We start from the raw sequence: 27328 nt of genomic DNA on the forward strand, positions 1-27328 counted from the left end.
CCCGACGCCCTTACTTATAGCGCAAAGTGCGTTAAACTATTTAATTTAACTATCGTAGCTAGTTAGTTTAGCTTAGGCTAAAGTAGGTATAAGTAAGTCGGTTATCTTAAAGAGATCGTAGGAATCGTGTTAATAAGTACGTTATCGTAGTATAGGGTCTTAATTAAGAGCTAGGCTTATAACTATTACGAGTTATAGTACGTAGCAATGGGCATACAGAGTATAGTAAAAGTGGCTTAATTATTAAAGTAGAAATAGATAAAAAGAAAAGGTCTATATATACGATATCTAAGATAGATACGTGATTTAGTACGTGACGGGCACTTTGTAAGGTACGATTACTATCCCTATTATATAACAAATTACCCGTACGAGATAATTAAGATGTGCTCTACTTAGTAGGACTAGCGCTTATACCTAAATAAATAAATTAAATATGAGGTTCATATTTAATTATTTGGCTGATTTCTCGCGCCATATTTAATTATTTGATAAATTTGACAAATATTTGATTGATTTGACTGATAAGTTATTATAGAGTGAAGCTGAATATTAGACGAGTAAATGGTATAGTTAGTGGAAGCGGCGACGTAGGCGACGAATTTTTTGGGGCGGCTCCACTTTAATTCCGGAGGTCCGGTGTTCGAATCCGGGTCCGGGCGGCCCCTTTTTTCCGTATTTTCTCGGTATATTATTGGTATATTCGGGTCCACCCTTAGATTCTAGATTTGATCAAATATATCAAATATACGGGCTAGAATATTTGATTGTTTGACTCGCTAAAATTCCTATATTTGACTGTTTGTTTGACTTATTTGTTTGATTGATTTGAATGGGTATGTGCGCTGGGTGGGACGGCCAGGCCGAGAAGGTGAAGGAGGCGGTGGGCGGCGTTGAGAATTATCGCAAGATTGGGCGTGATAATGCGAAGAAGCTGCTCAAGCTGGGCGAGTTCCATGACTCTGAGGCGCCTGTGTCTTGAGAGGGGATTCTGTTTGTATCATATTAGTAGCTTGAATAGCCCACACTGAATATTTGGTTTATTCCACTCTGAGAACTCAGCTTTCCCGTTGGCTTCCATGTCTGCCCTACCAAGATGAGCGCTGAGGCGAGGAATCTCAATCGCTCTCCAGCGGTTTCCGGTCGAATATGTCCATCAATTTGGAACTGGAACTCTTCCATGCTTGGTAGGGACACATGACCTGAGTGGACTCGTCTTGGGGAGTACGATGAGGTCGATATGTATAGCACGTTTATGGCGAGTGAGGTGGCTAAGTTAGGGGTTACCCCTTGCGAAGAGGAGGCTGCTCTGTTAGGATTCGGTAAGGAAGAGGGTATCGTGACTTTGGCGGGAGAGACTTCGGAGGATGCTCGTGGCGAAAAAAGACGATGGTGGAATCTGAGACGCCACTGAGCAGACAATGGATCTGTAATTCATCGACGCGGTCTCTCGACTTTGTACGGGGAGGCATCATCTCAAAGTTAGCTACTTGATGGCTGAGTAAATATTTCCTGGCAATTTGCAATCTTCAAGGCCACGAAGCAAGACTATTGTCGAAAGAGGTCCGGATTGGCCGTTAGCAATAGCCAGAGAGTCACGAAGGTCAGAGGAGAGGGTGATGAAGTAATGACAACAATTAACTCGAAAATCCCGTCCGTCCCTCCAAGCAGCATATAAATACATCAATTAGTCTACCCCTCAATCATCGCACTTCGTTCAGTTCCGTTGACCAATCCCAAGCGTCCCTTCTCAGACCTTTCGAGGACGCAGAGCCACCGAGAAGCGGTGTCCTAAATCGATTGGTGCGTACTCGGGACCTTCAGACAGGAGCTCAGTGAGATTGCCCACGGACCGGCGCTTCTCAATCTGATCGGCAGAAGAGCGCTTCGTAAATTCGGCCTCAGACCGACGCTTGACGAGATGGCTCGCGGAAAAACGCTTTTTGGTCTTGTCCAAGGCCTGACCTGAATCGCCACTCTTGGAACGTTCATGACCTTGCGACTTCTGGGCTGTAGCACTTGGTACACGCTCCTGCACTTCGGACAGAGGGTTGTGTGTTCTCTGGTAAGATTGCTGGCGCGAGCGCTCGTCGATGCCCGTGGCGACGTTCTCTTTGTCGCTGAAAGGGGTTTCACGGCCCGTCGCCGGTTCGTTGGGATAGACTCTGGTGGGATTTCGGGTGCCCGACGTTGGCTCGGGAGTCTGGCGCTGCCGCTTTCCTTCCTTTTTGCCGCGCAAAGCCAAACTTGGATTGCGTACAAGGTTCTTGGTCTGGTTCTTGGCATTGCTCAATGAACGAGTAACATTCCGGCCCGCGGTCTTCACACCGGACATGATCGACGCACTCCTCTGAAGACTCGGAGGCGACGCAACGTTGGATTCTTCTTCGGCGTCGGGGGTCTGTTGTTGAGATACCAATGAAAGACCAAAGGCGCGGCCCACGGTTTTCATACCTGAGATGATCGAGTGTCTTCTCAGAGGAGGCGCCTTAACGTCGGGTCCTCCTACGATGCTGGGGAGCTGTTGACGAGATGCCGCTGTAGATGAATAGGAGCCTTGAAATTGAGGTGAAGAAACAACGGCAGATGACTCGAAGTCTTGAGGACGAGATGAAGAAGCGACGGTAGGGAGATCGAAGCCTTGAGGGTCAGAAGAAGGAATGCTGACTTTCTAAGCCTGCATAGCCTCCCGAGCCTCCTGAATTTCCCGCGCCTCCCGAGCCTCATGTTCCCGGACAGCCTCTTCTTTTCCTGGCACGGGATCTGAAACAAGTTCCCCATCGTCATCGTAGTACCAATCGGGGGCGTAGATAATGGGGTCAGCTCTGCCCGATAACGCTTGCATACGAAAAACGTCAAACTGCAATTGCAGGATATCGAAATCGGGGGCTTTGGCGTCTGCTGTGTCAAAAATGTCGATGATCTGGCCGTCGTCGACTGGCCGGGCATCCTTGCGGTGAACAACGTAGTCTTCGTCCCACGGGCTCCAAGTCCGCCGTAACTCAGTCATGTTCGTTGGAAGATTGTCCGGCGTCAAGCACATCGTCTTTGGCAGCCAATTGAGTCGAACACGAATACCGATCGCCTCCCTTGCGCGCTCACCGTCCTCCTTCGTAGGCTTGATATCCTGCGGCAGCTCCACCTCCCTCTCCTTGCCCTTACCCTTGCCCTCGCTGGTTCTCTTGGACTTCTTGGAAGGCGTGATCTGTGAACTATCGCTGAGTCTCTTGGTACCAGATCTTGTAGACCTTGAGGAACCCGGCGCCCCACTCTCCTCATTGGGTCTCTCGCCAGCGACCTTTGAGGGAGTCGAGGGACCCGCAATGTCGGGTTCTTCCTTCTTGTCCTCTTCGTACAAGAGAGTGACGGGCTCTAAACCAAAAAGTCCATGGTCCCAAAACTTGTGAAGCATAGGGTGCAACGTGATCATATTTCGGGACGTATCGACAATGTTGGTCTTGGGGTTGACGAGCTTCTTGCGAAGCATTTGGATTCGTTCCCTTCCGAATACTGCGGATGCAGCGTCAAGTGCCTGGGAGCAGCGAGGCCTATTTAGAGTCCAGAACGGCAGGATGTGACACTTTTCACCGAGTAGGTGGCCCGTAAAGGCGCAAAGCCCGAGGTCTCTCTGGGCAGTCTAGCGCGAATGAGTTAGCCGAGTGCAGATTCCCATCACAAACAAGCGACATACCGCAATTCGCTCAGCATTGCTTCGCGAAATAGTACCCGTCTTGACCCATTCTGCCGCCGGGCCTCGGACTAATTATGAAAATGTTAGCCTGTAGGTACAAAATACGATGAAAAAGATTGCTGTCATCCGCATTAAAGGAGCGTCTGCCAACTTGGATAGTTGAGATGACAGATATCAGACAATAGAAAAGAAAGACGATATAGAAATATACTCACATAGCAGGATAAGGGCATTCATTGCGGGGAATGAAACATTGAGAGTGTAGACCAGGTTGTCGTTGTTCTGTACCTCGGCCAAGAAGGTTCGGAGACGAGGCAAGGGCAGGACCATGAGGTGCGCCCACACCTCTTTTGTCTCAAGGATTTTGATCTTGTCCTCCTCCTCTTTGATGTCATCGTGGTTGAGTATTGTGTCTCGAATTTGCTGCACAAGCTCGAATCGCTCGGTGAGGTCCCCTTCCCCATTGTCGCCGAGCCAGCCGTTGTTGTCGCGCGAGGCCATGCTACGTCGAATGTTCGATGTGAAAGATTTTGCCCAACTTCTGCAATCTCTGTAGGTGGGCCTGAGTTCTGGGTCCTCTCGGTCAAAGCATGATTTCATGAGAGGCACCAGCTTCTGAAATTCCGCCTCCAAGTCGAAGTTGGGAATGCGGCCCGCCATGTTGGGATCGAGGTGGCAGGTGCGATTATTGTACCTGCTAGTGTTAGTTTCGGAGAAAGATCACGTGGCCGGGAATACATGTCTGACCAAAATCCCAACCTGGTGCTACAGACGAAAACAAAGTGCCACACGAAGTGGACTGTTCGGATGAAAACTCAGAAGTGAAGATGACAGAAATCTCGGCTGGAGTGGGAGGTATTGGTAGAATGATAATGGGATCTTGTGAGGAATTGAGAGGAGAATCAGAAAATCAGATTCCCTACCGAAAGTTAGCTATTAATACCTTGGCTGCTTGTTCCCTCTCCACATGAAATCAAAGGATGGAAGGCAGGCACCTTCCCCCGCGAGAATACGTATCGGCTTTACTAGAGGTGTCTTCCAAGGCTCCATGCTAGGCAAGTCACCTGAACCGAGACCTTTAATAGACGATTATCCAAGGTACTTACTTACCTTAAGTTCATTGCCTTATCTTTTCTCTTTACAAATCATCTAAAGATCTTACCTAATCCGAAAAGACCTTTGGCAGATGAATTAGACTTCTTAGGATTTATTCATTAAAGAATGCACAGAGAGTTGATCACAATGACAACAGAAATAGCACCAAGAGAAATAGTTTCAAGAGAAACAATACCAAGAGAAACAATACCAAGAGAAACAATACCAAGAGAAACAACACCAAGAGTGACAATGATATTGAAAGCAGTAAGAGAACCTTCTATGGAATACCTTAGGTAAGTTGAATGTCGCCCGTTTGCCTAGGTAGGTACCTTAGGTAGGTAGATACATAGGTACCTATGTACACATCAAACCTGCAGAGGCCCCGTCCTTCTCCCGCCTTCCATCTCCTCCAGCACCACAGGGTACCTACCTTAGGTACCTTGCGTAGGTACGTTCCCGACGTCCCAGCGCTACCCTACCTACCCACTTTACCTCTAGGCACTAGTCTTTCTAGACTCACCTCCGTTTGACGCGCATTAAGCATCCTGCCATCGACTCAACCACAACCTTATCATGCCCCCGACGTCGGTGCCGTTGCCGCCACGTAAACGGCGCAAAACGCAGCTTGCCTGCAACCCATGCCGTGCTCGTAAGTCTGGATGCGATGGAGCGCGTCCGGTGTGTTCTTCTTGTACATCCAAAGGTTGGCCGCAACGGTGCACATATCAAGAGTCCGTCTTGCATGCGTCATCAACACCGTACGTGCCGTGAATTTTCCGATCCTTCACCTCTAGCCAGAGAACAGAGATGGTCTTGCTATCAATTGAAATTGGCTGATCAATCTTGGCAGATCAATTTCCCAACTGTCCAAGAGGCTGGAGCGTCTGGAAGAGCTACCCGCGGCTCAATCTCGTAACGGACTGCCGCATCCGCCGCATCCCGATTCCGACCCAGAAAGAGACGTTTCTGGAGGAGCTCATAATGTCTTTCCCCTGACTGCCAACGGATCAACCACTCCTATTGCCACCATCACTCCCCGGCTGTCCGCTCAACTCTCAGCGACAAACGCCGTCCAATCTGCTTCACCATTGTCTCGCGACGAAGCCGATGGCGATGGCGATGCCATGTACGGTCCTTCATCCAACAGCTCATCTCTACGACTGGTGACCGAAGCTGCGGGCCCCAGAAGCTCAAACACAAAGAGTCCAGAGGAGCTGGCTGGCGAGGAAGACGGCAAACGAATTGAGGACGGCGACGAAGGTGGCGGCCTGGTTAATGAGCTGCCAAGGTTGGATGATCCAGGCGGCGGCGAAGGTGAGGAGGGCACCGCGGCGGATATCGAGGTAGCGCGGGAAGAGGCCGGCGAGGTCGATGCCGCCCGCCACGGCGTTGGAGCAGACGTTTTCGAACATGGGGGTGAAGGCGAAGGCGAGGGCGAGGAAGAAGACTGCGGCGCGGGAGCCGGGGGAGCCTTGGCCGTCTGTGGGCGATCATGTCATTGGAGATTCTTCAAGGTGGTTCACGAGATACAAGAAGAGGAAGAAAAAGGAAAGGGGCGACAAGTGATTGGTAAGAGAGAAAGACTCACGGTCCATCATAACCATCAACAAATCAGGCGGGTTCCAATAAATCTGCCCGTAGATCTTCTGACACGCCGCGGTAGTTACCAGCCCGCCCAGGCACACAAGCACACCAGTAACCCAGTACACCGACACCGTACCAACAATATAATCCCTCTTATTCTTCGCGTACCGCGAAAAGTCACTACTATTCGTCATGCCTGCCGCTTTCCCGCCGATAGCCTGGTTAATACCCGCCATCATCAGCCACGAGACGTTCCACCGGGACGAGGAGGGTACTTTCTCGCCCTGGTAGAAGACGGGGCCAACGCCGCGAGCGACAACTACGGACCAGGCGAGTAAGGCGACCATGGCGGCGCCGCAGGCGACGGAGGAGACGAAGAACGGCTTTTTGAAGCGCTCGGGGCGGATGAAGAGGAAGGGAAGGGAAACTATCCAGAAGACTGTGAAGCCTAGGAGTTCGTAGGTTGTTGTTGGGGTGGTTTTGCTGGGGGTGTTGGGAATCTTTGCAAAGGAGGGCCAGATTGCGGTTATGCAGACGCTGCGAGAGGTGTACTGTCAGTGTTTGAGACTTCGTTCGAGGAGGGGATGCTAATCATACGTTACTAGTTTACCTCCATTCCAACCTGTTCAAACCCGGATCAGTCATCTTGTCGGATGTAGAAGGGGGATGGCGTCTTGGAAAGACTAGAGACACGCTTACACTGGAGAGCGGTCCAGATAAAGTTGAGGAGAATGCGCTGCAGCAGCGGTATGAAACTCGCTCGGAAGCCCCATGTATATCTATTCTGGACGGTGAAGCCGATGTGCCAGGTCAGACCGCACCAAGCCACGGGAATGGCGAAGAAGCAGCAGAGGGCGCGCGAGACGACGATGACGGCCATAGCCTGGCCGACTGAGAGCCCCTGAGTAAGGAAGGTGTTGGGAGTCTGCCATGTTGCGACATTGAGAGACGATCTGTTGGAATGGGCAGAGGTTCAGTATTTGGACATAGGATGATTTTTCTTTCTCAGAGTACAAGAGGAGTCAAACTTACAACGACCAGGAGCCGAAAAAGTTGAACCAGCCCCATGTACGGCGGAAGGGCGGCAAGGGGATAAGGTCGCGGTTCGACCAGGCGCTGACTTCTTCGTGGCGGGACTTGTCCGACTTGAGGGCCAGGGCTTCTTTGATTCTGCGCGCTGTCTTGTTCGCCATTGTTGCCGTGACTGATTAGGCGCTGCAAGCTCTTACGTTTGTATTTCCGTTTGCACCGTTCGGGAACGCTTCGTTTCGAGCCCGTGGAAGGGCGTGTACTAACGGATATATAGGTCCATCTTATCTCGAGATCCTTGCATCACTCACGTTCTCTCTCATGTTTCTGAATTTTTGTAGGAGAGCGAAGCATAGGGAGATGTGCGCTGCTAATTGCGACCTTGTCTGACTTGCATGCCGGGCAATGTTCGGGGGCAGTTTTCCGGGGCAAGTCTGCATTTGCCCCCATTCCCGTGCCCTCTTTATTTCTGAAAAGAGGACATACGTCGGCAACTTTACGAGCGTCGGACGACGTGCCCGCGAGCTTGTCAGCTCTCAAAGCGGTCTTGATGTAACCCCCCCCCCTTCCCGGCCAACCTGGTCCTCGATGCCGATGATAAGGATGCGGAGCAATGGACCGTTCCCCGCTGGTGACATGCTGGGTGATAAGAAATGGTGGTCGATCGTCTCGGACTCACTCGTCTGCCAGTATTCCAATCCAATGACAGTGTTGAACTCAAGGGTAGAAATTTCCAATTGTGTAAGTAGCTTCCCTTACCTAGTAGTCCTTCACATTGGTACCTGATAGGATTGACGCCGTTAGGTGAGGTTGGTGAAGTGGGGTCCACTATCTCGGAATCCGGGGTTGAAACATCGGTCTCTACCCCGATGCCGGCACCGCGTCGGAGAAGGTGCGATACTTCAGTTGTATGTCTTGCATCTCACCTGCTATCATTATCGCAAATACCCTCACTACAGGACCTCGTACCACCCTCCCTACAGACAGTTCTCTTTGCATGCAATGCAAATTATCTGAACCTCCAAGCATTAGGGAAGCAAGTCCAACATCACCAGCTCATCCACAAAAATGACAGTCCCTACCTTGAGGATAGGCGTCGACGTCGGCGGGTGAGTAACGCCCCTCTCACCTCGCCTCCCCTCACCTCTGCGTTGACAAACTTCATATCACCAACCCCAAACTCCCACCTCCAAACCATCAACTCACTTCTAACAAAAACAAACAGAACAAACACAGATGGCGTCATCCTCGATCCAACCTCATCCTCCCCTTCCCTCGGCATCCTCGCCACCCAAAAGACCCCGACAACACCCAACCCAAGCACCGGCATCACAACCGCAATCTCGCACATGTTCTCAACCTCCAGTATTCCCCCCTCCCGTATCGCAAGCGTCACCATCGGCACAACGCACTTTATCAACGCCGTAGTAGAACAAGACGCCTCTCGCCTCGCCCCCGTCGCCGTCATCCGCCTCTGCGGTCCCTTCTCCGCAACCATCCCCGCCGGCGTCGACTGGCCTCCCGCCTTGCGCAACATCATCTGCGCCCACCGCTCTCTGGTGGACGGCGGACTGGAGATTGACGGTGACTTGATTGCGGAGCTCGATGAAGATGCCGTGCGGCGCGAGGTGAAGGTTATCCGCGCCAAGGGAATTAGGAGTGTTGTCGTCGTGGGGGTTTTCAGTCCCATTGACGTCGTGTACAGACAAGAAGAGAGGGCGGCGGAGATTATTCGTGATGTTTATCCCGGAGCTGATGTGGTGATGTCAAAGGATGTGGCGAATATCGGGTTCCTTGAGCGTGAGAACGCGGCTATTCTCAATGCTTCCATCCTTCCATTTGCTAGACGAACCATCCGCTCCTTCCAGGATGCCGTTACGCAGCTAGGCCTCACCTGCCCCGTCTTCGTGACGCAGAACGACGGGACCATCCTGCCGGCTGCGGCGGCGGCGTGGTTGCCCATCAGGACATTCTCCAGCGGACCGACGAATAGCATGCGCGGTGCGGCGTTCCTCACGAGGAATTTGGAGGGAGAGAAGGAGGGGGCGGGCCCGATGATGGTTGTCGATATCGGCGGGACAACGACGGACGTGGGTTTGTTACTGGCCAACGGGTTCCCCAGGCAGGCGGCAGCCTACAGCGAGATCGCGGGGGTGCGGACGAACTTCTCGTACCCGGACGTCAAGAGCATCGGTCTCGGCGGCGGATCTATCGTCAAGAAAGACGAGCGCACCGGCGAGATGATGATCGGGCCACAGAGTGTGGGATATCAAATCCAAACAAAGGCTCTCGTTTTCGGCGGCGATGTTGCGACGGCTACGGATTATACTGTACTCGCAGATCCAGACACCGTTGATATCGGAGACCGGTCTCTCGTTGAAGGTGTGAACGGCCTCGCTGATGACTTATCGGCGTTCGAGGCCCAGGTGAAGACGATGCTGGAGCGGATCGTGGACACGATGAAGACCTCGCCCGAGGACATACTCGTCGTTCTCGTCGGCGGGGGTGCGGTTATTGCGCCGGATGAGTTGAAGGGAGCGAGTAGGGTTATAAAACCTGCGTGGTCTGAGAGTGCGAATGCAATTGGGGCTGCGACGGCAAGGGTTAGTGGTGTCGTGGACGCAATTGAGAGTACTGAGATGAAGACTGTGTCTGAAGTTGTGGAGGCGTTGTCGCGGAGGGCTGTTAATCGGGCTGTTGAGAATGGTGCTTTGAGGGAGAGTGTGACTATTGCTGAGGTGGAAAGTTTTCCATTGCAGGTATGTTTCTGTGACATGACGAGTATGATGATGAAAGCTGACAGGATGTTTTATTGGCAGTATATTGCAAACACGTCGCGAATCAACATCAAAGCCGTAGGAGATTTCGACTTTTCCAGAACAGCGTCACTGGACACAACCACGATCCCAGACGACACCGAGAACTACGACGAAGAAATCCCTAGACCACCGGCACCGCCTCGAAGCGAGGAAATCCCATCACCGCAACCCTTGGTCTACACAAAAGACTACATTGAAGGCTACAAGCCAAGGGTCCTCAACCGCCAATAGCATCTCTCCGAAACAGACCTCGACTGGATCACGACAGGCTGCTACATCCTCGGCACAGGAGGCGGCGGCTCCCCCTACCAGCACATGCTCCGCCTCCGCGAAATGATGCGCGCAGGCGCCACCGTCAAGATCATCTCCTCTTTTGACCTCAAGGACGACGATATTGTGGCCTGTGGCGGCGGAAAGGGGTCGCCGCAGGTATCCATTGAGAAGCCGTATGGGGATGAGTGGGTCTCCCTCATCTGCACGATTTTCCTTTGAAGATGGAATACTTCGAATTCTAATGCTTATGTTTCGTAGAATCATGGAGTCGCAGAGAGAACTCTACTCATCCCTCAAAACGAAGCCTACGGCCGTGATATCCCTCGAGATTGGAGGTGGCAACGGCCTGCAGGGCCTCATCCTCGGCGCCAGTACAAACCTCGATATCCCGACAGTGGACGGCGACTGGATGGGTCGCGCGTATCCCATCTCCCACCAAACTACGCCAGTAGTCTTCGAAAAGAAAGCGACGATGATTCCGTCGTGTATATCAGACGGGAACGGCAGAATCATGGTACAGTCTCTTCTTCTCTCGTCCCCCATTCTGCCGAGCATCCTTCGCGATTTCTCACAAGTCCACGTGTGATGAAGATGACACCCTTTACTGACCTGTGGATGACGAACAATAGCTCATGACAAAAGCCCGCACAGAACTCGACGCAGAACGCGCCTTCCGCGCCGCCCTCTCGCAAATGGGCTCTCACGTAGGCTGCGCAAAGGGCCCCGTCAGCGGCCGCGATACCAAGTCCTGGGTCGTCGAGAACACCGTCTCGCTCTCCTGGCGGATTGGTCGCGCCGTAGCGATAGCGCGGTGTACGAATGCCATCGACACAGTCGCCGAGGCCGTTGTGGACGTGGTTGGCGGGCAGGAGTCGGCGAGGGTGCTGTTCAGGGGCAAGGTTGTGGGCGTCGAGAGGATTACAAGGATGGGGCACGCCTATGGGGAGGTTATCATTGAGGGGCATACTGACGGCAGGAACGATGGTGATGGGGCGGTTGAGAGGTTTGTTGTACCGTTTAAGAATGAGAATATTCTTGCGAAGAAAGTTGATGCCAGTGGGAAGGAAGATGTGAGTCCCGACAACTCCCCATTCCTATCACGAGAGGAAAGTGAAGAGTACGTAACTGACACATCTCGCACTCAAACAGATCCTCGCAATCGTCCCAGATCTAGTCTGCGTCCTCGACGCGCAGAACGGCGAGGCCCTCGGCACGCAAGAGTACCGCTACGGTCTCCTTGTGGTGGTGCTCGGCATCACGGCGTCGGACAAGTGGACTTCCACGGCGCGGGGCATCGAGATTGGCGGACCCAAGGGGTTCGGAATGGATGGGCTGGAATATGTGCCTCTTGGGACGTTTACGAAGCCTCGGAGCGTCATTGATGAGTTTGAGGGCTATTCATGATTGGTCAAGAACTCAGGGGGTCTTGATGTTGCGAGCGATCGAGTATTCTGCTTGTACGATGCGGCTCGTGAAGATGGGTTCATTATGGGTCGAGCTATGTCCTCCTCATCTCCGGTTTCGGGTGGATATGAGGTTGATTCTTGGATAAACGTAAGTCGAGAGGTTGTGGCATGTACAGTGCCGGAAGATATGTTTATAATAGTGCTCCTTGGCATTTAGATATAACCGCTTAGCAGTAGAATGAATAGACTTCTAGACAAAGCCTCAATGATCATCAATGCTTACATGGCTTGCCGTCCTTAAGAGCGAATTGGGCTCATTAACCGCACTTCCAATCTGTAAATCCCCCTAACATGCGCGAACCCGCACGTGTGTCATCATGATGGGCAAAAGAATCGACAGGGATACGATCATCAAACCGTTGCATTTCGCACCGGGGTGTGATAACGCAACTCGAACTAGGGGCCAGAGGAAGATGGTGTGTTGGGGTCGTCTCCAAGTCGTCGGAACTTTCAGCGCCGCATCGTCAAAGTTACCGAAACTCTACCAGGTTGGCGGAGGAGAGGAAGAGGGGTCAACTGAGAGCCAGTGAACCACGCCGCCGTTGTCGGTTCCTGCGGGAGCAGCCGGAAACCAGTCCTGACTCCTGATTGTCTAGGAAGTACTCGAGAGAAGAGACAATCACGCAATCGAGAGAGAAAATGTCGGTTAAAGAGGAGAGCAAGGGTATGACAGCGGAGAAGGAAAAGTTTGTTTTGAAGAACAGCTACACTGGAAAGACACAATGCGTCCCGGTTCCAAGCGGTCGGCAGTCAAAGGCCCGGAGGTTTTGGGGCGCGGGGTCCCACGTTGTCGTCCATGTTGATGGAAGTTGAACCCCCGATCGGCGGGCCCCACAGCAGGAGTGTCTCGCGTCATCGGACGGCCATTGCGATATGGGGGGGCCCAAGCACGCAATCTGTTGATGAGAGCTCGACACCATCAACCCGGCCAGATGGTTTTACGATTGTAGTAATTATTGATAGTGAGTAAGGCAAAGTAGCAGTGAGTGAGTACTAGATGTAATGAGGGGTAGATCAGATAAAACCTTTCTCTCCCCGTTGCAGAATCTTTTGCCCCTTCTCCAATTTCAGTCTTTGTGATATAAGTCCGTCTCATCTGCCACTTCCCCTCATTTTAAGACCTCATTTCGATACCTCGCCTCAACACATTTTCATTTCTCTCAATTGATACCCCCTAAATCTTCATCACAATGGCCCCAGGTGCTCTCATTGACGAGCCCGTCCAGCCCTCTCAGGGCCCCTGGAAGGGCAAGAACGACGATGCTCCCAGAAACATCTTCCCCGACGGCATCCGCACTTCAGGACAGCACAACCCCCTCTACGACGCTCTCAAGCCCTACGCCGAGTTCCCCAAGGAAATCTCAGGCCCCACGGTCTGGCACAAGGAGGAGTTTGAGCAGCAGCCTGAGAAGTGGACGCACCGCTTCAACCCAGAGGAGGTTGAGGAGCTCGGCCGCACCTCTGACGCCTTTATCGCCAGCAACACCCCTCTGACGGGTATCTCCAAGGTACGTCTGGCTTTATTTCTCGAAGGAGAGATGAAGAGATTCACTCGAACGACTTCAGCCCGTACCCAGATGACAGTGCACTAACACTACCACCAACAGTCCAACTTCCCCCTGCCAACACTAGGCAAGCGCCTCACCAACCTCCGCAAAGACCTCATCGACGGCAAAGGCTTCGTCCTCTTCAAGGGCTTCCCCGCCAACGAATGGGGCCCGCACAAGACCGCCGTCGGCTACATGGGCCTCGGCACCTACCTCGGCTACTTTGTCTCCCAAAACGGCCGCGGCCACGTCCTGGGCCACGTCAAGGACGTCGGCGACGACCCGACCCAGATCGATAAGGTCCGCATCTACCGCACCACCGCTCGCCAGTTCTTCCACGCCGACGACGGCGACCTGGTCGGCCTCCTCTGCGTCCAGCGCTCCGCCGAGGGCGGCGAGAGCGACCTCGTCAGCATTCACGCCGTCTGGAACGAGCTCCAGCGCTCCCACCCGGACGTCGCGGAGACCCTGACCAAGCCGATCTGGTACTTTGACCGCAAGGGCGAAGTCTCCGAGGGCCAGGAGGAGTGGACGCGCCAGCCGGTGTTCTACATCGAGAACGGAGGGCAGCGCCGCGTCTACTGCAAATGGGACCCCTACTACGTGCGCTCGCTGACGCGCTTCTCCGACAAGGGCGTGATCCCGCCGCTGAGCGAGGAGCAGCTGCACGCGCTCAAGACGCTCGAGGATACGTGCCAGAAGCTGGCGCTGCACATGATTCTCGAGGTGGGCGATATCCAGTTCCTGAGCAACGCGCACCTGCTCCACGCGCGGACGGCGTATACGGACCACCCCCACCCGGCGCCGCGCCGGCACCTGTTGCGGTTGTGGCTTTCGACGCCCGAGAGCGAGGGCGGATGGGTGCTGCCTTTCCCTGATAGTAAGGAGTTGAAGAGGGGTGGTATCCAGGTGAACAATGTGCCTCCGCGCGCGCCGTTGGATGCGGAGTAGAGTTTGTTCTGGTGAGGTTGGTTAGCATTTTTTGTGAAAATTGTATTTAGAGCGCTTATGAGGATGAGAGAAAATACTTGGTGTAGCATCTGTGACGAGACAGACGGTCATGGACTGCTTCATGAGAGATTCGCGGAAAGCCTGGATAGAGATTCTCGGGAGACAGGACTCTGCCAACATGAATGAAAAAAAGTAAAATATTAGAACCAAAATGAGATCACCATCATAAAGTGAGTCGTCTCCCACTGCAGTGATTGGAGTCGTGACCGCGCATACACACTCACTATGACTAGTGAGATTGAATATGCCGCATGTGAGAGACTGAGATGAGCAGTTTCCCGGAACGCCCAACCTATCCAGCGGGAAATGGTGTGATTGCTATGCTGTAAGAGAGATTGTACGTGAAGAAATGAGAGATGAGCGACCGCGGTGCGTCCGGCGAAGTTTGGCGAAGTTTTCCGCGGAATGTGCGTTGCCCGAGTTTCCCGGCAGTTTTCCGCTCACTGATGGCGGGGTTCTTTCATGTCCTGTCACTCACTGCGACCTAAGAATGACCCCGCCGCGGGGCAATCGTCTTCATCGCAGGGGAGAGAGGTCCCCCAAACGCCACGGATGGAGGGGCAGCTTCCGTCTCACTCCTTTCTCACTGCTCATGCATAGCTTCCCGCGATGTGAGAAACTCATCGTGAGAGTGAGCCCGGCTTCAACTGAGCAAGTCATCGAAGCTTACACTCATTCATTTACCTCAAACAAGAATGATTTGATAACATTCGTCTCAATCGACCCAAGTACACCCAAATCAAGCGCAATCATCATCTCTTATCGCCAAATTGCCCCACGATCCCGTTGCAGATAGCAGGTGGTGCACCGTCCCCCTTATCCACCCGCCCGCGTTGCGCCCACCCGAGTCAAGCCCACCTCTTGGCCTCATCCCATCCGACGTCGCTCCTCGACACACTACACATACAACGACTCTGTTATTAAAGACGAGCCCTGTCCTCGCGTTCCTTCCCAATGTCTCTCTTGTATCGTATTCCTCGCTCAGTATTGCTTCTTTTCGCCACTTGATACCCCATCCTTTCCAAGTAGACTTATTTACATCACTCAACACCACATCAAAGAACCCAAGATGGCGGCAGTCCTCCCCGAGCCCTTTGCGAGCATCCCTCGCGAGAACTTCCTCTTTGGCCCCTCGCCCATCGAGCCCCTCCCCCGCATCTCCGCCGCCCTCGGCGGAAAGGTCAACGTCTACGCCAAGCGCGAGGACTGCAACTCTGGTCTGGCCTACGGCGGTAACAAGACCCGCAAGCTTGAGTGAGTCCTCCTCTCCCGCCTCCAGTTCATCATGGCACCCTGATGAAGGCATGATGAATCATACCAGAGGACCAAACTAACACACCCCAGATACCTCGCCTCAGACGCCCTCGCCCAAGGCTGCGACACCCTCGTCTCCATCGGCGGCGTACAATCAAACCACACCCGCCAAGTCACCGCCGTCGCCGCAAAGCTCGGCCTCAAGGCCGCCCTCGTCCAGGAGAAGTGGGTAGACTGGACCGACCCCGTCTACGACAAGGTCGGCAACCTCCAGCTCTCGCGCCTCATGGGCGCCGACGTCCGCCTCGACCCCTCCACCTTTGGCATCGAGCACAAGAACACCCTCGCCAACCTGAAAGAAGAACTCCTCGCCGCTGGACGCAAGCCGTACTACATCCCCGCCGGCGCATCAGACCACCCCCTCGGCGGCCTGGGCTTCGCGCGCTGGGCTTTCGAGGTGCAGGCGCAGGAGAAGGAGTTGGGCGTGTTCTTCGATACGGTTATCGTGTGTGCGGTGACGGGCTCGACCATGGCTGGTATGGTTGCGGGATTCAAGCTTGCGGAGAAGTTGGGCGGCAAGAAGCGCAAGGTTATCGGTATTGATGCCTCTGCGACGGTGAAGCAGACGTTTGACCAGGTGCTGCGTATCGCCAAGAACACGGGGGCCAAGATTGGTCTCGAGGAGGGCGATATCACCGAGGCGGATATCATTCTGGATGACCGGTTCCACGGCGGTGTCTACGGTATTCCCGACCAGGTCACCATTGACGCCATCAAGTTTGGCGCCAGCACGGAGGGTTTCATCACGGACCCTGTGTATGAGGGCAAGAGTTTGGCGGGTATGATGCAGCTCATCAAGAATGAAGAGATTGCTGCGGGTAGCAATGTCTTGTACGCGCACTTGGGTGGCCAGTTGGCGCTCAACGCGTACTCTGGCATGTAAACGGTTCTTGATGTCTAATGATGAAGTTTTTAGAGTTTTACAGAAAATCACAATACCCTTTCATGTTCAACCTTGGCATCCATCGTGACTTTTGTTTTTGGTGTTTGATCGGAGATGGCAGCAAGGTTCTGAGAGACCAAGGTTCGTACAAGTCAGCTACCATGCCTTGATGGTCTAGCATCGACCTATTTCCGAATAGAGGGCTAGACGGGTATAAAATGCCGGATGCCGCAACTGTCTCCTAGAGTAGAGCAGCGTAAATCGATCGGCAAAAAGAATTGTATGTGATCACCTGTTCCTCGCTTGGACTCTCGGGTTGAAGAGACTGGGGAGGGAGAGAATGTATTGTGAATAACAACTAACATTTCATTCTTCAGAAAACAACGTCCATTCATCATCGACTCTAGCTTTTCGAATATTCATTGCAGAATAAACAAAACTTCCGCAACAGCAAAGACCACCTGCCACCGAATACTTGTTCATCCTCATCCGCCGCTAATGTCCGTCGTCTGGGATATCGCCTTCCTCTGCAGCCTCGTCATCACCATCGAGATACTGCTCAACTCGCTCATAACGATCAAAACACTCTCTACAAAGAAGCGTGTCCACTATGTCGACGAGTAGTAGCCCTCTCGCTCTCGGTGCCTCTGTTGATACTCCCGCGAATACCGCCACAAACACGGACGCTCCTGCAGATCGAGAGCCTTCGCCCCTGTTCCTCAAGCTACTCGGGATCTACATCATGGCATCTAACCTCTGGATGGCCATCAAGGCTTTCCTCTCAGGCAGGGGCATATGGAAGCCGCAACCCGCGGTAGAGAGACACCCCAATTACGAGAAACTTATGGATCTCGCTCAGCGACACGAGTATCTGCAGTGTCATAGACAGCGGAAGATTGCCAAGGAAAATCACCACGGCGATTACTTCCAGCATCGGGTGTTCACCCCTGAGGATGACAGGAAGATGTGGAAGACTCTCTTACTACCTACCATCGAGAGTAAAGAGGAGAAGGAGAAGAGGGAGAGGGAGGAGGAGTCAAAGTATCTTGTTGACTTGATTGTTCAGATGCCTGTCCTGGATAGACCTTGCACTGGGGATGAACGAGCCAAGGCTGATGAGCAAGTCGAGGCTGATGGACGGCCCGAGGTAAACGAGCAAGTCGAGGAACACGAACAGGACGAGGAAGACGAGCAGGCCAAGCCCGATGAACTTGACCCACACGACTGGACAGTCGAGGGTGTACTTGCAACCGTCGATTATGAGGCATTGGGCTTGCAGTGAGAGGTGGTGGAGGGTTTGGGAGGCTCACATGCGACGCCATTATCCAAAACAGAAGAAGAAGGTGGCCACATAATCTGTCTTCCTTAGTATCCAATACAACCCTTCCTCCTTCCAATTTACTACCACAGAGACGAATTGAAAGAGAAATTTGTATCTCCAGGAAAATATTTTGGATACAATGACTCCCAAACATCGTGGTGAGAAAAAAGATGCCAGGACTCAGGATGAAGATCTATACCAAGTCTGCTCAAAGCAATAATCAAGTGCATTGAGAATTCACAACCATACCAAATACAAAGTTTATCCCAAGTCCCCATCGCACCTGCCTTTGTCTTACACCAGGTGAGAGAGAGGAGGGCAACTTCCGTCGACCATGCAATTGCCAACAAAGAGGGAAGACAGAGACAGGAAATTTCTCAACTTCACCTTCCCAAAATAATTCACCACCCGACGACTCTTCAGCCTCACCTTTTGGGCCCACCTTCTTTCACATCCTCCATCCCTCTCCCAAAAATTCCAACTTGCCGTCGCAACTTCTCCCGCCGCACCTTACCATTCACTTTCCCACCCAATACAATACCTTTTCCGCAAGCTTTGCTACCTTGATCGCCAAACACGGCAAATAGCGAGTTGATCATTTTTTCTCTACCAGCATCGTACAGCTATTGGGCCTGCCGACATTTTTGCTTTTTGCTTTTTGGGATCACTGAACCCTTCCTGCAGCTTCTGCTCCTCCACAGAGGTGAAAGGAAGGTAACTGGAAGATGAACATGAATCCCGTCATCATCGAAGTAACGACAGCGCCCCCATTGGAGCTCGCAACGGATCCCACGATGGAGCTGGTCGAGTTCAAATGGGGCAGCGGCGGCGGCGGCAGCGTATCATCGTCGTCTTCCGCACCTAAGCCGAAGCGGTCTTGCCTCAAGAACAAGTCAACCGACCCGAATCACAAGTACCTTGGCAGTGATTCCCCTGGCTACTTCTGTTTGTTGCTTCCTATTCCTTAGTCGTCTTTCCCTGCTTTTGCTCTTCTGCACGCCTCATTCACTTTGTCCATCCTCCACTTGTTTCGCTGCATGAATCAAAAGGCTGTTGACTAATTGCGCTTTCCCTTTCACAGACAAAGGCTCCTGGCACGAAGAAATCGGCTTTGTGAAAAAGTTTTTTCGCAAATATCACCACAGGGGACAGATGACAGCATACAGAGACCGAGTTCACGCAGAGATCGTCGAGGCAGAGCTTGCCAGGAGCAACAGCAAAGACGCGGACGTCCCCGTGAGCAACTACACCATTACCAAGCCCACCGTTCGTTTCTCAGAGCCCTTGGAGATCACGTACTACTGCTACGAACCCGAAGAGGCCATGGTCGAGTATCCTGGCTACATGACGTCCAACAGGCGCGCGTGGGCCGAGGTCTCGTTTCAGCCGGGCCACCAGATCAAGCTGGATGGGGTCCGAATGTGGTATCACTTTCGTAAGCGGAAGAATGAAATGTTCTACTTCGGGGAGGGATAGCTTTGGAATAATTGCTCGGATTTGTTTCTCTGGTCAGCTTTTGGGGTGGAAGGCGTTTGGGCTACGACGGGATGTTGTTTTTGGGCCAGGTGGTGTCTGTCTCCTCAGCGAGGAAACAGTCTTTGGGTTTTGGCGTGATACATACGCGGTGATACCCCTTTCAGATATGAAATGGCTGGTTGGAGAAGAAATTTCCAAGTCGCTTGCTTTGTGTGAAAAGTTCCATCTTCCCTAGTGTTCGAGGACTCAAGTCCTGCTGCTATGCTACATCGACCTCGCGTGAACCGAGCCGTCGTGACTGTGGAATGAGGTAGGCATGAAACCAAGGTACATCCCGATGATTCATGGAGATGCCAACGCCGAGAACCTAGAAGGAGAAGGCGCGTCCTGGTCCCGCATCTTTCACACCTGCCTCGAGACTGATGCCAGGCCTTCATATACCCCGTCAGGTCCATTCCTGTCACCAACGGCAGCAGGCGCCTCACAGGCCTGTGAGGTCAGGTCAAACTGCCGTTTGGCGGGATGGTTACGGGCGAGCCTGTTCAACTGGCTTAGCCTACGCTAGGATCTAGGTTCGAGTCCCAGCTTGAGCACCAGAGATGTAGCCCCCATTCGCCACCGGGGGGGTGAACTCTTTTGCTTTTTGGTGTTTTGGCAATTTGATTACTTGAATGAGGCGGACGGCTAGCTATTCCGCGTGAAATCTAGACTTGTCTCCAGCCACGGAGCGGCCAGTGGCGTTGAGGATAACTTGGTGATCATTGCCAAGGCTGTGTGGCGTGTGGCTCTGAGGCTGTGCCGGTTCAGACCGATCGTGAACTTGTATGGTGTGGTGAGACAAGGTTCGTCATGTCTTCCATGCATCCGAGGTGGCGCACCCATTACGATTCTGGGGTAAATAGGCTCATGTATGACAGATTACCCCATTCGGGGATACAGCCGCATTCCACGTATCACAAACGAGGCTTTCTCACGATGGTGGTCACGAGGCAGGACCTCAGCCTTTCTCATGTTTCATTCCCCAGGCGATCTCCTCTTCTCGGCACAAGGGGGCTCAGTGGCTCAAGAATCACGACATGTGATGGTATGTTACACATCGTGATTCCGACTGTCATTGGGTCGTGCTGATGTTGCCTCGTTTGTAGCGCTCGCCCTGTTGCGCGGGTAAGGAGGCTCACGATGCGGGGTTTAGCCATCTCCGAATGGTCCAGTCGGATGCATATGAGGTGGTGAGAGGTGACAGCCTGCTTGCAATCTCTCTAAGCAGCGACGGAATTCCTCTATAACACGCTTACCCGAACTCACATGCTTGGTTGTTGCGAAACTGTTGGTATCCCTATTACAGGATAGTTGGTTCGAACCGTAGTTGACGAAGAGATTAATTGAACTATATGAATATCTACGTAGTAGGTGTAAAAAGGAGGTTCTAACCGTAGGTTAGGCTAGCTATAATAATCGTAAATAGGGCCCCTAATTAGCCCCTACGTAGTCGGCTATATACTATAGTCGAATTAGACTTCTAATCCGATACTAACTTTCTCTTTTTTTTATTAATTTAACCGCTATAATTAAAAATATAATTCGACCTCGGGCCCGTTTATTAAGTCGTCTCTTTTTTTTCTTTTTCTTTATTCTTTTTATATAACCTATCCCTCTATTTATATAATAACTTTTTTATTACTTATAAATTACTCTAATCCCTTATTTAGTACTACTTTTATAAAAGTATTTATAAAGTTATTTTTATTATTAATCTAACGGATTTTAAATATCTCGTGCCTTTCGTACGATTACCTAAGGGCTATAATATTAATTATAAGCCTCTTTTCCTTTGTTATTCTTAATTTAATAAGGTATTTATATAGCGAGTAAGAATCGGTATAAATAACTATTAGAATAAATAAAAAGCTAATTCGATTAGTAATCTTTTTTAGAGTTATTAAAATTACGTAAGAGAGGTTAATACTATTAACTATATTATAAACCTCCGATATTAATATACTTCTTGTTATTTACTTATTTTTAGTTAACGAGTAGTAGATTATATTACTATATATAATAAATTCGCTCTCGCCTATACTCTCGTTAACTAGGATAATAATATACCCTAATTACGAAATAAGGTCGTTATTATTCGTAAATAACTTATTAATAAAGACGTAAAGCTTACTAATTATAAAGTCGATCGGGTAGTAAATAAGACCTCGACTAAGATTCGTTTATTACTACTTAAGCTACTTATTAAATACCTTAACGTCTCGTTCGGTTAGATTTATAGCTTATATTACCTTAGCGTAGTTAAAAGTCGCCTTAGGCTAATAAATATTTATAATATATACCCCTCGCGCGAGCTTAACTTTATACTACTTTTTAATATTAGTTACGTTCGGATTAATAAGGTTAATCTTCTCGCCCTACTCCTTTTATTAAAAAACGACGTTTTTTTTTTTAATTATAAAAATCCCGCCGTTAAATACTAGGGGGGTATTTATTATAAAGACCTCTTTTAGCTTCGCTACGAAGCCCGCTTTTTAGAGCTCCTTATTTTCTTTTTTTATAAAGTTAATATTAAATAGGCTTAATATATCGTCGGTTTATATTCTAATAATCCTAAATTAGTTACTTTCGTACTCCGCAACTAATAAGCACGGGTCGTACGTAGAGGTAATTATTAATAATTAATTAATATAAAAATCGTAGTAAGTAGCTTATTAATAAGTACCTAATTCTACGAGCCTATATAGTGGCTTAAGTACTTTAATAATCGTACTTTCTAAGTACTTATTAGCTATTTCTTTTAGTAAATAGGCTAGGATTTTCTTTATAAGCCCTATAGCTAATTAGGTATAGGCCTAGGTAATATTATAACTCTAAATCTTATATCCCTTCTTCCGTAGCGATACTATTAATACTATTATTAATCGTTAGCTATAGTACTATATAATAAGTAATTATATAAGTAGCGTCGCCTTTTTAACGTTACCGTACCCCTAAATTATATATTTAGACTTCTTATATAGCTAAGGTATTCCTTTCCTTTTAATCTTACGAACTATTTATAATTTAAATATACAGAGGTTTATATATTTTTTTAAGTTGTATAAGATAAATCGATAGACCCCTCGATCGTAAAGAGTATTTACTTTAATAAGATCTAATCCTTTATACGGCTTTTTAATAGTTATAATTACGCTTTCTTTACGTAGTTTAACCGCTAGCTCGAAATTAGCTTTTTTTTTATTATATAAAAGGTATTAATTACCTCGTTATTAATAATAAATTACTACGTTAGGGCTTGCTACCGTAGTCTTTTATAACGTCTTACTAGTAGTATTAGTACCTTTTTAATAATTTCCTCTTCCTCGTCGTTTATTAGTACTACTACGACGATTTTATTAAGGATAATTTCCTATACTTTTACCGCGGGTTATATAGTTTCCCCTAGCTCTTCTTCTCTTTATAAGTTAAAAATTACTTTATTAGGATCTATATAGTACGGTCTAACTATTATAATTAATACTTCGAGTAGCTAGTTGCGATCTCTTACGATTATATAAAAGCGCTCGTTAATAAAAATTAACTTATATAGCCTAGCCTATTATTAAGTAATTTCGCGCTATACTTATATATTCGAATTTAGTAATATATTTAGATTATCCTTTATATCGGGCTTATTACGCATAGTAATTACTTTATTAACTTACTTTTTTACGCTTACTTTACGTAATACTCGTATTACTTTTTTAATTACTTAGGCTCGTTAGCTTATACTTAGTAACGGTAGCGAGGCTAAGGTCGTTTTTAAATATACTCTAAATACTAATAGCGTTAATATAAGTCCGTTAGGCCTTATAATATTATTATAGTATTTAAGTACTAACTAGAGGTATTTGTTATTAATAGAATCCGGATTTTCCTCTTTAATAATTCTAAACGCCCTTTTTAACTATTAGTATACCCTTTTTACCTTTCTAATACTATAGTACGCTTTAACGGGTACGACTTTTAGTTATATACTATAAGCCGTCGTATTATCCCTAAATTCTACTAACTTAAAGCTAGTATTAGCGTCGGTTTTAATACTATTTAGCAGTCCCTAGTATATATCGATCTAGCTTTTTTATAAGGCTACTTATATTATTTTTACTTATAAATCCCGGAGGAATTGCCCTACTTAGAAAGATATAGCTACGTTAATTATATATAGTACTAGCTGACTATTTAAATAGAAGATATTAATAACGATTTCCTAGTTAAAGTTAAGCTTATTACGTAATTTAAACTTAAATCTACATGGGCTTTGCGTATTTATTTAGTATTAATAATATACTTTCGTTAACTATTCTAGCGCCCCTATTTCGATATTATTATTACTTAATTACTTTAGGAGGTTATATAGCCTCGTAACCGACGGGTACCTAAATCTTTAATATAGTTTTCTAAGCTTACTTTCCGTTAGGTAATTAATTAACTTCGTATTATTAATAAGCTTTATAAACGTATACCCCTATTATCGTTTAACTATTTCGAAGTACTTACCGCTAGAAATTCTATTCCTCGTATTATTAAATATAATACTTAGTTAATCTATATTTTTTAAATATAAGAGAAATAAGGTATTAATAAGTAAAATATAGAAAGTTATCGTTCCGAAGTATATTTCTACTTTTATTATACCTAGAGTAACGATTTCCTTACCTAAGCCAAAACTAATCCTCGTAATACCCGCTATTAACGTATTAAATATTATTAATACGATCTTTTATAGCGCCTAGAATTACCCTTTTTTTTTAATTAACTATTGCGATACCTTAGTATCTAGGATAATCCTATAAAAAGCGTTTAGGCTATACCTTTTGCTTATATAAAATACTTATACGAGCTTAGTATTCGAGGGATCTAAGTAGTATAAAAAGGACCCCTTTAGCTACCCCTAAATTTACTTAGTACTATATTCCTTTTTTTTAAATACTAAGAGGGATAGCGTTTTCTCTTTAATTATTAAGAGAATAGGCTTTGGCCTTATTAAATTCGCCCTTTCGGCTACCTCTATATCCGTTATTTAAGGGACCTTCCCTTATTATCTATAAATAAAAGCCTACTTATTAAAAACTTCTACTACCCTCTATTCGTTTAGCTTTATATATTCTCTAGAGGCTAACGGGGTAAAAAAAGAGTAATTAATATCGTTAATTTTATTATAATCTAATTCGTTAGTATAGGGGGTAAGATCTTTTTTATTTTCTAAATCTCTTATAGGGGGTATATACTTTAGGCCGCTACTTTAACTACTATTACTAGGTTCTATACCCCCGGATCTGCCCTTATATATAATAAAAAATTAGTTAAACTAACGAGGGCTAGTTTTGCCGTTTACTACCCTCGACTTTTTATACTATTCATATAATTTAGCACGCTCTTTTTTAAAGTAGTTACTTAATTAATATCTATCCTTTTTATAAATATAATATTACTTCTTTTATTACCCTACTTATAAGTTAAATCTCTACTTATTTAACGAATCTAGGCCTCTTTACTAATAATTACCGTATCTAGCCTCTTTTCCTTTCTTATTATACGTTCGATCGACTTAATATTATTAATAAGGGCCGTCGTATACCTAGAGGTAGGTTTAGTATAGTATTTTTATTTTAATATTAAAGCTAGATCTTAGCCTTAAGTAGAGCGTTTTATAGTCTTTAAGTACTTAGTATAAGGTTATTTTTACCTCTAGTATACGCTAAATTATAATATAAAAATATCCGACTTTTTACTTATTTATTTCCTTATTTAGCTAGGTTTTCGCTAGTTTATTAATTTAATCGATAAGCTCTTTAAAGATCTCTATTCGTAATTTACCCTTTATTATCCTAGCTATAAATATAAAAAAAATCGCTTATAACTTAAATAGGAGCTCTAGGTTCTTATTATAAGTCTTAAAGCGGCTTCGGATTGCGTTAATTATACTAAAAAAGTCGTTTCGATCGAAATTACGTACTACTTCGTAATAGTAATTAGAGGCTTTGTTTATAAGTACGATATTAATTACTAAATAGTACTAGTATTCCCTAATTCCGACTTTTTCATAATAATTATAAAATATCGTTAGGGTTTCTTATAAGACCTTATACTTCCCCCTAGAATATAATTTCTCTTTTAAAAAGATCTTTTTAAAGTCTGTGAATTACTTCGTATTTATTATTAGATTTTCGGTATTTATATATAATCCCTACGTCGCTACGTACTATTAGTAATTTCGGGTCGTCTACTTCCTTTTTTATTAGCCGATCGTTACTAAATTTCGTATTAATAGCGGTAACAAGTTATAGATCGAAATAGGTAGAATTATCGATTATTATACTTTTAATACTATATTTTACCCCGGTATATCCTTTTATAACGATAGATTTTTATTAGTAATTATAAAAAAGAAATCTAGGTCGTTTACCCTTTTTTTAAATTTATTAAAGCGATTATACGCTTTATTAACCTATACCTAGTTCTATAATACGAATTCCTCCTTTATAATTATTACTATTAGTATTTTATATAGCTCTCGTAATTATAATTACGTTAGTAATACCCCTCGCCCGTAAAGGAATCTATTAACTACTTTCGTAATTTTTAAACTTACGCTCGCAAACTATTCGTCTAGTTAGTAACTAAGGTCGTTTACGATTTTATAAAATAGGGGTTACTCCTATAGCCCCTTTTTCTTATAAACCTTAGTTAAATAGATTAATACCGCGTTAATTTACTTATTATTAGGCTAATTTATAATTCTATATATCTACGTCCTTTAATAATCCGGGTTAATATTTACCTACTTATAAGGGATTAAGATTCTATTTAAGATCGGGTTTCGTCCTCTTTTTTTTTATCCTAATTTACTAAGGGTTATGCTCTAGCTTATGCTTATATTAGTAGTCGCTAGCGTATTTAATCTTAATAAGAATATATTTAATCTGCGCGCTAGTTATAATAAATCCGTACTTTTATTACCTAACGAATTTATTAAAGTTTAGGAAATTCCCGCTTCTTCTTATTATCTTATTACTACTCTCATTTTTATTATTTCTAGCGATTACTATTACCTTTCTAAATCGCTAGCTATTATACTTACTAAGATCCTCTTTTTTATTTAATATAAAAAGGTAGGTTTTAGTAGTTCTTTTTAATAATAATAATAATAAACGTTTATATTACTATAAGAAGATATAATAATTAGTCTCGGGATCTTTATTAATTATTAATTTTTACTATCCTATATACTTCTAGCTTCTTAAGCCTCGTGCTCTTTATAATTTCTAAATAGCTTCCTTAGTTAATTTTTTAAAATTAGTAATCTTATACTAGGAGCTAATATTATAAAAAAGCTTTTTAGCGGCCCTCTAGAAGATTCTTTTTTTTTCTCTTTAAATCCTCGTCTTTTTAACCTTTTCTTAGGCTAATAATAATTCTAATAAGAGATTATAAGACTACTTTAGGGTAGCCGCCTTTTTCTTAAGTTAATTTCCAAGCTTTATAATACTCTTAGCTTAATATTATTAGGACCTCTAAATCCCCTCTTCCTTTATTAAACCGTCCTTTATATTATATTCTTAAGTAATACTTAGGGAGTAATTAAGGGAGTTATAAAGAGGTTATTTAAATTACGGGCTTAGGGTCGTACTTATAAAATCCTTATAATAATAAACTTTTTTATATACTATAAATCTCTTAGCTTAATAACTCTTATAGGGTTACTTTTATTACTAAATAAGAATATTTATATTTAAAAATCCCCTTTTTTAATCGCGTAGTACTCTTTTATATT

At 47.0% G+C, this 27328-nt stretch overlaps 7 protein-coding genes across 7 annotated transcripts; 4 read left to right on the forward strand and 3 right to left on the reverse strand.

The window, feature by feature from the left end:
- Positions 1 to 577: 577 nt before the first annotated feature.
- CLUP02_02763 (uncharacterized protein) lies at positions 578 to 775 on the forward strand (the record flags this gene model as incomplete). The annotated part of the gene is made up of 1 exon (XM_049281792.1): positions 578 to 775. A coding segment is annotated over one exon (198 nt), but the record flags the coding sequence as incomplete, so codon positions are not given.
- Positions 776 to 1750: 975 nt separating this feature from the next.
- Positions 1751 to 2452, reverse strand: CLUP02_02764 (uncharacterized protein; the record flags this gene model as incomplete). The annotated part of the gene is made up of 1 exon (XM_049281793.1): positions 1751 to 2452. One exon carries the CDS (start codon positions 2450 to 2452, stop codon positions 1751 to 1753), a length of 702 nt encoding a protein of 233 aa, XP_049138936.1.
- A 219-nt stretch (positions 2453 to 2671) lies between these two features.
- Positions 2672 to 4351, reverse strand: CLUP02_02765 (uncharacterized protein; the record flags this gene model as incomplete). Its single annotated transcript, XM_049281794.1, has 2 exons — positions 2672 to 3637; positions 3959 to 4351. 2 exons carry the CDS (start codon positions 4349 to 4351, stop codon positions 2672 to 2674), a joined length of 1359 nt encoding a protein of 452 aa, XP_049138937.1.
- A 1628-nt stretch (positions 4352 to 5979) lies between these two features.
- On the reverse strand, positions 5980 to 7566 carry CLUP02_02766 (NCS1 nucleoside transporter; the record flags this gene model as incomplete). Its single annotated transcript, XM_049281795.1, has 5 exons — positions 5980 to 6269; positions 6378 to 6910; positions 6971 to 6995; positions 7073 to 7326; positions 7406 to 7566. 5 exons carry the CDS (start codon positions 7564 to 7566, stop codon positions 5980 to 5982), a joined length of 1263 nt encoding a protein of 420 aa, XP_049138938.1.
- A 904-nt stretch (positions 7567 to 8470) lies between these two features.
- CLUP02_02767 (uncharacterized protein) lies at positions 8471 to 11898 on the forward strand (the record flags this gene model as incomplete). The annotated part of the gene is made up of 7 exons (XM_049281796.1): positions 8471 to 8511; positions 8628 to 10161; positions 10222 to 10395; positions 10453 to 10667; positions 10753 to 11074; positions 11124 to 11564; positions 11644 to 11898. 7 exons carry the CDS (start codon positions 8471 to 8473, stop codon positions 11896 to 11898), a joined length of 2982 nt encoding a protein of 993 aa, XP_049138939.1.
- A 1252-nt stretch (positions 11899 to 13150) lies between these two features.
- On the forward strand, positions 13151 to 18623 carry CLUP02_02768 (TfdA family Taurine catabolism dioxygenase TauD; the record flags this gene model as incomplete). The annotated part of the gene is made up of 15 exons (XM_049281797.1): positions 13151 to 13468; positions 13568 to 14454; positions 14558 to 14650; positions 14710 to 14771; positions 14880 to 14925; positions 15008 to 15052; positions 15119 to 15246; positions 15311 to 15502; positions 15580 to 15772; positions 15863 to 16711; positions 16759 to 16866; positions 17093 to 17316; positions 17411 to 17993; positions 18228 to 18339; positions 18396 to 18623. The coding sequence occupies 15 exons, from the start codon at positions 13151 to 13153 to the stop codon at positions 18621 to 18623; spliced, it is 4068 nt and encodes a 1355-aa protein (XP_049138940.1).
- Positions 18624 to 18761: 138 nt separating this feature from the next.
- On the forward strand, positions 18762 to 19512 carry CLUP02_02769 (uncharacterized protein; the record flags this gene model as incomplete). Its single annotated transcript, XM_049281798.1, has 2 exons — positions 18762 to 18981; positions 19118 to 19512. 2 exons carry the CDS (start codon positions 18762 to 18764, stop codon positions 19510 to 19512), a joined length of 615 nt encoding a protein of 204 aa, XP_049138941.1.
- Positions 19513 to 27328: the final 7816 nt, after the last annotated feature.

The sequence above is a fragment of the Colletotrichum lupini genome, chromosome 2 (assembly GCF_023278565.1).
Source record: "Colletotrichum lupini chromosome 2, complete sequence".
Classification (NCBI taxonomy): domain Eukaryota; kingdom Fungi; phylum Ascomycota; class Sordariomycetes; order Glomerellales; family Glomerellaceae; genus Colletotrichum; species Colletotrichum lupini.